General features: G+C 48.8%; 1 protein-coding gene and 1 pseudogene across 1 annotated transcript; both read right to left on the minus strand.

Moving 5' to 3' along the window:
- Window positions 1-221: 221 nt before the first annotated feature.
- Window positions 222-4,670, minus strand: LOC132004953 (ribonuclease P protein subunit p29-like; annotated as a pseudogene).
- A 381-nt stretch (window positions 4,671-5,051) lies between these two features.
- On the minus strand, window positions 5,052-9,446 carry LOC132004918 (ribonuclease P protein subunit p29-like). Its single transcript, XM_059381559.1, has 3 exons — window positions 9,230-9,446; window positions 6,900-6,952; window positions 5,052-5,366 (listed from the first exon to the last, which is right to left on the minus strand). Exons 1-3 carry the CDS (start codon window positions 9,234-9,236, stop codon window positions 5,067-5,069), a joined length of 360 nt encoding a protein of 119 aa, XP_059237542.1. The 5' UTR covers window positions 9,237-9,446; the 3' UTR covers window positions 5,052-5,066.
- Window positions 9,447-12,438: the final 2,992 nt, after the last annotated feature.

Here is a 12,438-nt window from a genome sequence, read left to right on the forward strand (position 1 = left end):
AATGCACACCCATCATCATCTAGAAACAGACACCCCTCCATTCCCTGACTTTGCTCAGTAAGGGACATTTCTTCCCGGATGATGAACTGTTCTTAACTCCGATGTTAATGGGCTGGGGTGATCTAGAAGCAGAACCAACCCAGTCGTGTCTCCGCTGAAAGGTGGGCATGCAGGTGTCCCCGTTTTTGGGGTCCCAAACAGCTGTCTCCGCAGCAGAGAGCTCACAGGTCAGCTGTTCACTTCGCTTTGAATTTTTTGGCAAATCGCTCACTTGACCAAAACTGGAATTTGCTTCCATAAATGCAGGAAATGAAGCCATCAATTTCTACTGCAAACACACAGTTCAGCTTGGGGATAACTGGGAAAAACAACAACAACAACAACAACAACAACCAAGAGAAAAAGGACAAGGGGGAAAAAAAAACCATCCTGACGGTTAAGCTCACGCTGAAGCACAAGACCTTCCTAAAATGTCTACATTAGACATTAGAACGTAAGCTAGTAAAGAACAGAGAGTCCACAAAGCTCAGCAGCACCAGGACAACAGGGTGTTTTTCTGCCCTAAGATTGATGTATTCAGATTTGGATATAACTCAACACTAATTTTTAGGATCAAATGCTCTAAACCAAACTCCCAGAAAAAGTGCAAAAAACAGGTCTCCCCGCATAGTTTTCAGACTGACTCATGGCTTTATGCCGTGAGGGCACCCAGACACCACTTTCTGAGGTCTAAAATGAGACAAGAACATACAAGAAAACAGAAGGAAGCAGCAAGAAAAAACAAACTCCAAAATAAAGGAACAAAAGCCTCCCACTGTGGTTTTGCAATCTCAGATCTGCTGTTAAGGGGTGTGGAAATGTCGACAGCCCAGATGCTTAGGCTCATCTGCCAGAACAAGGAGCTCTGGCACACCCAGCAGGGGAGGCTGCACCTGCTTTCCTGGAACCCAAAGGGTTACCGGAAAGGGCCAGATCCTGGAACCCCAGGGATAAGCACTAAGCTAGCTCCCCTCAGGGTCTGCTTATCTCCACTCCTTGGGGCAGGGCAGGAGGTTGGGGCAGGGGAAGATCTCAGTCATAGAAACAGACCCTCGTATCTGGATGCGCAGCCCAGAAGCCCTCCCCCAAGTCCTATCTGGCTGCGGCTGCTGGCTAGTCTCCAGATGCCCTGGGGAGAGCCATGAGGGCAGGGGCACTCTCAGCAGACGTGGAATGCAGGACCAGCTGGGATCTGCAATCTGTGCTGACCAGAGGAAGCCAAATGGACTCACTGAAGCCACGAGGAAAGGGCCGACAAAGCCAGGGAGGCCACAGGCCACACACCCTGAGACAGTTCCGTACCTTTCAGGTGGTCTTCTTCGGTGAGGATTTTGAAAATGTGCTGTTTCCTGTAGGAGGATTCCTGTAACACCCACATAGGACAGGCATTTGGATTTCGTGACTGCAAAGGAAAAGGGCATTCAAACCCTCAGCCTTGGGGGTGCTGGGCAGCCACAACCAGCTAGGTGGGGGCGGTGGGGAGTGGGGGGCTCCTCAGCTGGACAGGGACCAAGCTGGATGAGAGTCCAGGGTCCCTGTCCCTTGCCTATGGCTCTGTAGCCTCTCAGCTGTTCTGACAAGATGTCCTTTGGAGGGTCTGCAGCTACAGGGGTCTTGGGAAGGACTCTGGAGCCAAGAGGTCACATGTATGTCCAGCACCACCAAGATCCACAGGTTGCTGGGATGGGCCCAAGTCTCAGTGATGGGATCTGAAGGAACACCAGTGCATCACATCCTTCCCACGACCCACCAAACTCTGGCCAGAATGGGATCTTGCTACAGGTGGTGAAGCAGTGACTGAGGCGAACTGCCACCACAGGCAGCCGGCCCCTTGGCTCTCCTGACCCATGTCCCATGTAGCCTGCAGACAAGTCACCAAGCACCTGCCATGTACCTGGCACCGTCTGAGGTCGGTGCCGGGCGCGAGGGTGAACAAGACTGTTCTCGGTTCTGCTCTCAAGGAGCTAATGTTCTAATGGTAGGAGGGAATGTGTGCCACATCAGACGACTGCATTTTTTTTTTCATTATACAATGATATTTATTAATATAATTTTTTGTTATACAATGATTTTTGTTAATACAATTTTTAAAATTTTTTAATTTATTTTCAGCGTAACAATTGTTTTTGCACCACACCCAGTGCTCTATGTAATCCATGCCCTCTCCAATAACCAACACCTGGTTCCCCCAACCTCCTGCCCCTTCAAAACCCTCAGATTGTTTTTCAGAGTCCATAGTCTCTCATGGTTCACCTCCCCTTCCAATTTCCCTCAACTCCCTTCTCCTCTCCATCTCCCCATGTCCTCCATGCTATTTGTTATGCTCCACAAATAAGTGAAACCCTATGATAATTGACTCTCTCTGCTTGACTTATTTCACTCAGCATCATCTCTTCCAGTCCCGTCCATGTTGCTACAAAAGTTGGGTATTCGTCCTTTCTGATGGAGGCATAATACTCCATAGTATGACTGCATTTTCTGATCATAGTAATTGTTATGAAGAAAATACACAAGGTCATGGGGAGAAGGTTCACTGTTGTTGATGGTAAGCCCTCGGTGGAAGTGAAGTGTGAGTTGGAACCTGAATACTGAGAAGCAGTCAGTCTGTGACACACAGAACTCTGGGCAGAGGGAAGGAGCAACAGCAAAGGCCCGATGAGGGGCCAAGCCTAGTGTGTGAGAAGCAGAAAGCAGGCCAATGTGGTTAGACCTGGTGCTCAATAGAGCCAGAGGGGCCTTTTAGACCACAGTAAGGAAACAGAAGACAAACACGGCCTGAGTTTTGGCCTAAAACCTACCCTTGGGCTGCCTGGTTGGGAAGAAGCAGTGTGCCAGCAGGGTGAGGGCTAGGCAGCTTCTACCAGAATCCAGGGGCAATGGCGGTGGTTTGGATTCAGGAGCTAGGACGTGCAGATGGAATGTGCTAATGGATCGGGGAAGAAGAAAGGTGTTACCGCCCAGGTTTTGGGTGAACAACCAGGGTAAACACTGGTACCATGATCGGAGCTGGGAACACCAGGGCAGGGGCTATGTGAGCAGGCTGGAGTAGTTCTGGGTATGGACAGGTCGTGATGCCTGCTGGACAGGGGCCAGCTGTGTGCAGGGCGGCTGGATGAATGACGATGCTCAGGAGAAGGTCTGCCCTGGACATGACACTGGGAGCTGGGAGTCCATAGCTGAGACTGAAAGCTGGGGAAATGGATGAAAGGGACTCTCTGCTCAGGGCTGAGGACATGTGCCAGCAGCTGCTGTGCCCCGTGGGAGAGTAGCAGGGGTCCCTGTGTGGAAAGGCACACAAGCCATTGAGAGTGCATCCAAAAAGTGGCCAGAACTGGCTCGGGTAGCTAGTCCTCTCCCACCTTCAACGCTGGTGATCTGGAAACGTCCACGTGACAAGAGTGTGTCTAGCCCTGTGGCACAGAGCCACGCTGCTGAGTGATGCTGTGGGTGTTTGGGGGACCGTGGGCTCATAGGCAAGGTACCTGAAACGAGAGCCCCGTGAAGATCTGCATACAACAGCTTGTTCTGAATCATGTGCGGCTGCCTAGAAGGTAAGCAGAAGGCCTCAGTGTTGACCATGAGCGAGAGTTCTGAAGGGGCACACAGGTCTACAAACTTCTGCAGCCAGCTGGCTCTGAAGGCTGCATTCACAGTCATCGTAAGCCTTGGGTTCTGCCCCAAAGGGCAGGACTGCAGGCATGCAACTCACGTGTCTGGTTTGAGACCACCGCACAGGTCCCGGATGTACTGCTTCCAGAGTTTATGTAAGGGGGAAAAAGACTATCTGTGGCTAAGGTAGAAAGAAGTAAAGAATTAAGCGACATGAGCTTGGGATTGTGACATCAACAGGGCATAGAGCACAGCCTGATGCCAAGGAGCCCTATCCAGGTCATGGGGAACTGGGTGCAGATCCTAGTTCCACAGCAGATAACCCAACAGACTGACATCTGCGTCCCCCTCCTGAACCTGTTTCTGCTGCTAGAACCCTCCTGGTGCCCCTACATCCTTCCTGCTGGCTACATGCAGCCTGGATGGCCAGCACTCCAGCAGACCCCTCACACCACAAGGCACCCTGCACAGATGGGAGCAGCCGGGTGCTCCCAGGGCAGCACTGCCCAAGTCTCTGCCACACCAGCCCAGGGGGCAGGATGTGCTCATCTGGACAGCTTTTCACGAACTAAACTTATATCTTGCTTCACCATTGCTCTCTGAGATCATCTGCTACAGGAGCCAACCCTGAGGGGAGCAGACAGGAGCTGCAGGCTGCCATACACGTCCCCACGTAAGGGACCAGGTGTGTCTGAAAGGTAGGCCAGTGGTGGGATGCCAGGGAGAGAATCTCAGAGGCTTTCCTCTGGGGTCATTATTATGGGTCCTGGTGCCTCATGGGGAACCTGTTATAGGAAACTGTTGAGAAACCTCAGGCTCAAACTCAAAGTGGGTTCTACCTGTGTAGACACCAGCGAGGGAAACCTGGGCAGGCAGTGGCCCCTTCCTCCACCTGCAGCGCAGCTCTCTTTGCAAGCGGGGTCCCAGACACAGTGACTGACTATGTCTGTGGGAGGCTATTTGGCTGCAGCTCTTGGAGCAAGATCTACAAACCGGCCGATGACGAGCATGTGCAGAAGCATGACCAAGCAGGGATGCAGTGTCAGCTGGAGGGAAGAGCACGTCCTCCCAGAGTGATGCGTCCCTTTCAGAAACTTATGAAACATGTGGGCAGCATGTTCTTTGGCAATAAACCCAGGGGATGATTCTGCCTAGTGCTAGTAAAAGCTATAAAGAGTATATAGTAAGATCCATCAGTTCCTCTTTCTCTGGGAAGGCCGAAAGACAAACAGCCTGTTGTCATGGGTAACAGACTCACTTCCGGTAGGGGCTCATTAGTTAAGGCTAGGACAGGAGCCAGACAGTCAAAGAGCAAGAGCCTGGCTGTGCCTTGCTGTGAAAGCCAAGTGCAAACCCAGCCTGAGTTAGTAAAGGGAGGCTGCCCCCTTGTGGCTGCAGTGGGAGAAGCTCTCTTAGCTTCAGGGGAACTGGGTCTCCCAAAGACACCCACTCCAGGAGAAGGAAGCTGCCTTTGGGAGAAAGGCCCTGGCATACCTCTGCTGCTCTGGCTTAATGTCAAAGAGGTGCAGCTCTCTCCTCTGCCTAGCAGAGAGGCCCTTGGATTTCTTTCTCTTCTCCTTGCGCTTCCGGCGAGTGGCGTACTCCAGGACCACAGCCTTGCGTTGCAGCTGGTCCTCCCGGGCTTGCTGGCTCATGTGGGGTGTGCTGCGCTTCAGGAAGGCCCTCACGAAGGCCTCGGCCTGCTGGGCTCCCAGAAGCTGCATGGGGACAGGGTGGCACAGCGCCCACTGTTCTGGTGGGGGCAGCCCCAGGCCCCAGGCCCTCCTAGACACCGCAGATGAGATGCCTTCCCTGACCCATCTGTCTCCCGACTGAGCCCCACACAGCTTCTCATCTGTTGAAGATGAGCTCCCCACAGCTGTCCAGATGTGAAAGGCACCCTCAAATACCAATTCGGACACCAATTTGCACAAAACAACCACATCAAAATTCAACTTCCTACTATACATCTCTGAGGTTATTGTGAAGGGATTACAAAGAAAAAAGCCCCAAACCCTTCACATTAGGAAGAACAGGCTTCTCTGATCTTTGGCAGGGTGGAAAGCTTGAGAAATGTATGCTAACAATACTTATTCAGTCACGACCAGATGAAGGCAAGCTATGGCCTCAAAGGGATTATCCTAACACTTGGCGAAACAGTACCACCTGATGCCCCAGGGTGGGCCACACCTTGGGGAGCAGGAATGACATGGTGCCCAAGTGGCAATCCCCTTTACTTGGGTTTGACCCCATGGATGTGTCATGGCTACTCGCTAAGTCTGTTCCCGCAGCACTTGGGGAAGAAGTACCAGTGCATCTCAGCCTCCTGGGTTCACTTTCTCCCAAGAGCACAACAGCACTTGACCGTGACTCAGCACAGACTCCTAGCACATGTGGGCAAAAGAACTGCCCTAATAGTGTGAAATTCCTGAGAGAACTCCAAATGTCACTGCCTCTCATGTGGGGAGTTCCACTGGTCTACTCCTCATTCAGCTGCCTGCGTCCTAGGTCGGCCACAGCCCAGGCAGCACTGTCTATGCAGGTCCTGCCTCTTGGCTGGGGATTTCCTGACCCCCTGCTGCACTAAGCAGGCTTTTTACCCTGGGAAGCTAATGTGTCAATAATCACACTCTTCCTTATGGAGAAGCAGGCGGTGAAGGGATGATGTGATACACTCGACCTTCAAGGCAGCTCAAGTCAGGAGGGCAGTCAGCTTCGACTTTGCACCTTAGATACTAACTAAAGATTCGTTATCGCCATTATTATTACCATGACATGGCAATTACTTACTTTTTTTAAGTACCTAAGTGGCCTTCTTCATGAAGAAACCAAATGAAAGTGTATCAGTCTTTCAGTCCCCAGTGGAGCTTCTGCCAAACTGACAAAGCATGTTGGCAGCATCCAGATATAACAGAAATGCCACTTAGGAAATGTGATCGCCTGCCCTCTTCAAGAGTGAAGGGGGCACAGTGACAAAGCCAAATAACAGTGCTCATCAGGTGGGCATAGCCAGTATCCCCTACACAGTGGGAGAGGACACAGGATCAAGAGGTCCCAGTTAACCAAACAAGGGAAAAAGAGGCCAGCATCTGGAAACAGGCCATCAGAACAGCAGATCTCAATGGAGCCCAACACATCTACTGGAAGGATGAGGAGTAAGACATGGGAAGGACATCTAAAGCAGTGTGAGGGGATCGAGCCATCCTTGTCATCACCTCTGCTGCTCCCAGACTTCCTGCCATGTATTGTACCTGAACGTCGAGCTCTTTGGCCTCTTTCTGAGAAAAGGCATGGTAGATCACACCTGGGGGATTCAAACAAACAAGATATGACCAATTCAGGTTCGGCATGACTATAAGACTCATGACTTTTCTAACTATGAAACTAACTATGGTTATTTAGAGGTAGGAGAAGACAGGAATGCTACAGAGAGCACAGACTTCTAAGCTTTCCTGGATGCCTCTTATTCTACCCTTTTGTCACCCACCCTAAGTTTCAAGAATGTGCTTTCAAACAGTGTTTCTCGGGATGCCTGTGTGGCTTAGTTAGTTGAGTGTCCAACCCTTTATTTCAACTCAAGTCATGATCTCAGGGTCCTGGGATTGAGCCCTGTGTCTGGTTCTGCATTCCAGGCGAGTCTGCTTGAGAATCTCTCTCTCCTTCTTCCCCACCCCTGTGAGTGCTCTCACTCTCTCTCTCTCTCAATTAAATAAATAAATCTTTAGAAAGAAATATAAAACAATGCTTCTCAAATATTAATTTATGTAGGAAACTCTAGGTTCTTATTATATGTAGATACTTGGGTCCTACTCCCAGATCTGGCATCTCTTTCTTTTTCTTAAGACTTTTTAAAAAATTCATTCACTTGAGAGAAAGAGAAGAGAGAGCCTATACAAGCAAAGGTGAGAGTCAGAGAGAGAAAGAGAAGCAGACCACCCCCCCCCCCCCCCCCCCCCCCCCCCCCACACACACACAGAGTAGGGCTTCTGAGAAAGAAACTCCCCACTGAGCAGGGCATCTGATGCAGGGCTCCGTCCCAGGAACCTGGGACCATGACCTAAGCTGAAGGCATAGGGTTAACCTGCTGAGCTACCCAGGCGCCCTCAGACCCTGCATCTCTAACAAGTTTCAGATGCTCCTGCAGGTCAATAGACCACACGAGGAGCCGACTGGTTTAATCTACCGCAGGTTAGGGCCTTGAACAGTCGCTCTGTAAGTCTGTGTAACTCATAATAACGTTGTATCACAGAGCTTCCCAGGACGCAGATGGTTGCAAATATTACATTTTGTTGGCTGTAGGATGTTTAAAAAAAAAAAAGACTTTTCACATTGCAATATCTATGAAATTGGGGTGTATCATACAATAGATGGTGTCCTACACTGATAAAACACAGTAGGTCTTTCTTCAAGCTCAAAATATATATAGATCAATGTGCTTTCGACCTCTAAAAACTCCACATGTCTGTTTCTTACTTCATGTGTGTTAAGAAAAACATGGTTCTGGGGATAGAGTGCAGGTGTAAATGTAGTAAGTTTAAGACAAAGGCCTGGTTTAAGGGTCAAAAGACTAGAAATTTGGTTCACATGACACTCTGTAAATTCCATCCCAGCTCGCTTGTGCTTCCTTGAGTACATCTGAACAAGCAAACCAAAGTGTTTATATTATATAATATACACAGTATATTATATTATATACATATCATATTATTATATTATATACAGAGTCTGGTTCTCCTTCAAATGCTAGAGTGGCATTAAAATCTGTTTCTAAAGAGCAACCCCAGGAATGACTTTGCTTCACCTGTCACGGGTGCTCCAATTAGACTTGGAAGTCTTTTCTGGAACAATCCACATCTAACAGTTACTGAGCACTCATTACTTGACATGCACCTGGCTAAGAGCTACACATTTTATCTCATTATATTCTCTGAACAATCTTTATTCCTATAAGGCACATGAGAAAACTGAAGCTCAGATTTGCTGAGACACATAACTTGATTACAGAGATAGGAAGTGGCAGTGGTGGATAGGCACATACTGGTCCAAAGACCAATTTTAACGGTGTCTACACTCCCCTGCTTATAACTGCCCTGGGCGCTTGCTCCCTCCCTAGGCACGACTCTTCTCCTCTCAACTCCCAAAGTCCGGGGAGGAATACCATTCCTCAGTATGCTCCCAGCGCTTTCCACCAGACAAGGGACGTTCACAGAACAGCCGGCGGGGCAGGAACCACCATCAGCATCTCACAAAAGGGGAAACCAGGTCGCAGAGAGGATCGGAGCCTTAACCACCGTCAGCAGGTGGCAGGCAGCGGCCAAGTCGACCCAAGGCCCTCGGCCCTCCTTTAGCACACTGAGCGGGCCCCAGGGGACCTGCCGCCAGCTCTGACATCAATCTTCAGCGCAGAGACTGCGCCAGGCCAACGGGGACTCCGGGCCTCGGTTTCCCTTATGCAAGGCGGGACAATTCCCCTAGCAGTTTCAGTCGGTCTCCGCTGCGAACCGGTCCACCTACCAGCACCAAGTTCCCGACCCTTTACATCCCACCCCTCCCCGGCTCACAGGCCATCAACCTCGCTTACTCTTCATCCTCCAGCCGCTTCCGGTGCGTTCTGATGACGTTTCCTGCAGGCGCCCCTCTCTTTACCTCTCTTCACTTTTCTCAGCAGCCCTCGGCCATCAAAACTCTCGTTAAAGTTTGGGCTGGAGGGAGGTATTGTGCCCGAGCTCGCGCGCCACGCTAAGTCGCCAGACTGACACGCTGCAACTCTCACCTGGAGTCGCATGCGCGCGGTGGCGTCTTCTGTGACGTCACTGACGCGCGCCGATCTAGGTGGCGCATGCGCCGGGTGGCGGCTCCGCTGCACCATGGGCACGGCTAGACTGGAAGGTGTCTATGCTTCGTGGGACGTTCTCAGCTCCCGTGTACTGTAGGCGCGGGAAGGCCAGAAACCTCGGGGTTGTGGTTCGGGCGTGTGGACTGCTTGTGAAGAGCTGGAGCAGAGCAGGGCCAGTTGACCCGAAGAGGACTCCGGGGACTTTGGGTATCGGGGGGACTACGGAAGTGGGACAAAGATGGTGGGAATGAGGTCCATGGGGTCACTCATCAGCCGTCTCTGCAGAGTAGCCGAGGCCCTGAAGTTGGCATGGACGGCTTAGGCTCTAGTTTTGTCCTTCTGCTAAACTAGCTGTGTGACCTCGCTTAAGGCACTTCCCATATCCAGCGTCCCTTTTCCCATCACTGTGAGTTGGGTCTGATAGTCTGAACGTTTTCTTGAGACCCAGAATGTTAGTTTCTGTCAGGAAGTCAAAAGGCAAGGATCTGATGCCCATTGTTCTGGGGAAAGGTCAAGAATTGCGGCTGGGAGGCCAGTGCAGACGTCTCCGAAGTGACCTGGTGTGCAGCACGGTGCAGCCTTCGTTTCTGCGGAGTGCGGGTCAGGAGAGCAGTATAGCCCCTCCACTTTAAGACAGTGGGTCAAACTTCCAGTAAGGTATAAACTCCTTTTAAGGGAGCAGGAATTGTCTAGGAACCCTGAGGTTTTATGTCCACAGATCCTAGTTTGGGAAACATTGATTTAATTGTTTTTGGGTGGTGACCTTGAGCCATTTTGATCATCAACATAGGACTGCAGGCTCTGGAATTCAGTGGCTATCATGTGCCTTGTCGTGGTGAACGTGAACCTTGTATGTATATTAACGTCAAAATGGAATTACATTTAAATGTATTGCGCTTGTAGATGCATGAGAATAGTTAGGAGTCTATGGGAGTAAGCTTGAAAAACTGCTCTTGGGGACCCATACCATGTGAACTACCAAATATGAACTTTAAAAGAGCAGCATGAGACAGCAGAAGATAGTAAGAGCCAACTTCAGTGCTGTAGTCTCAAGGGGGCCCTTTTGAGAGAAACTTTGTGATTATTGTGAGCAGAGGGAGGCAGACATCTCCCTTCTTGAGAGCTGCTTTTTTAAGGGTTATTAGGACTTTTTATCTCCCAGTGTACCCCTTCTGAAGTAGTCAAGTCAGCTGGGAGGACTGCCAGTCTTCCATGGAGTTCCCTGCTTGTGGTGGGGTGAGCACTGAAAACTGCAGTTAATTTACGATTCCATGATCACTAAATGGTTTTTTAAAAAAAACAAACAAACCACTCTAGTATCCTGGGGAAATAAATGTCTGTGTATGAAGATTGGTACCTGTCCTTACAGATATTGGTATTATTGTGATTATTGTTTACAATAGTAAAAAGCTTGGAAATCGCTCCATATGCAACAAGAGTGAATTAAATAAATGAAGTATGTGCTAATTAATTAAGAAGGTTAATTAAATGCATTGCAATCACAGGGTAAGCCTCAAAAATTCAGATTCCTTAACATCCCTGGAAATTCTTATTTAGTATGTGGGTTCTAAGAATCTGTATTTAAAAAAATTTTTTTTTCCCAGGTGATTTAGTTTTGGGAACTATTGTATGGTACATTTATAAAACTTAATATGGTAGAACACCACATAGCCATTAAACAAGTTACAAGTTTTAAAAGGTTTACAACATATTAACACAAAACTAAATATACACAAACAGGATTGAAAAGACAATATAGAGGAAGTTTTTAATGGCTGCTTTAGTGAGCTTATAAGAGATTTTTCTTTTGTCTATTTTCTAAATTTTATTCAGAGAAAATAAGGCTTTGTTATTTTTTTCTTTTTATATCTATGAATGCTAAACTTTCAGACATGGTTACACATGTGTTTTCCCACTAGTGGCTCTGTGAAACTTCCATAGGAAGTCAAAGTTCAAGAGCAGTATTGAAATGATCATCGCCTTCCCCTCGAACAACTTGTGAAAGATTTCAAAAGTGCAGAAAAAATGGCAAGAATTCTACAGTGAGCACCCATATGCTTTTAAGTTCTATAGTTTTATATTTTGCTCTCATTTGACAGGTTTCTTTTGATTGCTGCTTTAAGATGGTCAGGCTGTTAGATTGAATACTCAAAAATTTTCTTATTTAAGCTCAAAAGATTAACCCTCAACTACTATTAAATAAGTGCATATCTAGGAAAGTTGGGGTCTGGGGCACTTGGGTGGCTCAGTCATTAGGTTTCTGCCTTGGGCTCAGGTCATGATCCTGCGGTCCTGGAGATGATCCCTGCATCCGGCTCCCTGCTTTGTGGGAAGCCTGCTTCTTCCTCTCCCATCCCCCCCTGCTGTGTTCCCTCTTTCTTTGTGTCTCTTTCTGTCAAATAAAGGAATAAAATCTTTAAAGAAAAAAATATTTAGGACCTGCCTTATAAATAAAAACACAAATATGGCATAGAGTGAGAAGATGCCTATGTTACAGGAGAGCCTGCGACAACACAGTTGGACAGGACAGCCATCATTATCTGTAGTCTCATAAAACTGGCATAGTCCCTGAGGCTCAAGATTAAGAATGTCTCTCACCCCTTGGTCTGTCTGTTGGTCCAAATGTGGCATATTGATTGACAAGTGGTGGTGGTGGTGGTGGGAGGGGACCTGGACACAGTGGCACCAGCAGTCATTCCTCAGGCTTCATAGTGCTGTAGGAGATTCTCTGTGTGACAGAGAGTGAGGAGAGTAGGCAGTAAGGTTCCAGTTCTAACGCTGGACATTCCTGCCAGAGAAGCCCTTTCCAGCTAGGTGATTGGGTGTTTTGGCTAAAAGAATCAAAGAGCTGATGCTCCTAGGAAGATGACATACCAGCCCCTCTGGTCAAGAGACAGCACTGAGCTCTAAGTCAATTTAAAGCCAACCATTTACAATTCTAGACAGCAGGGACT

Source organism: Mustela nigripes, chromosome 17 (genome assembly GCF_022355385.1).
Source record: "Mustela nigripes isolate SB6536 chromosome 17, MUSNIG.SB6536, whole genome shotgun sequence".
Classification (NCBI taxonomy): Eukaryota; Metazoa; Chordata; class Mammalia; order Carnivora; family Mustelidae; genus Mustela; species Mustela nigripes.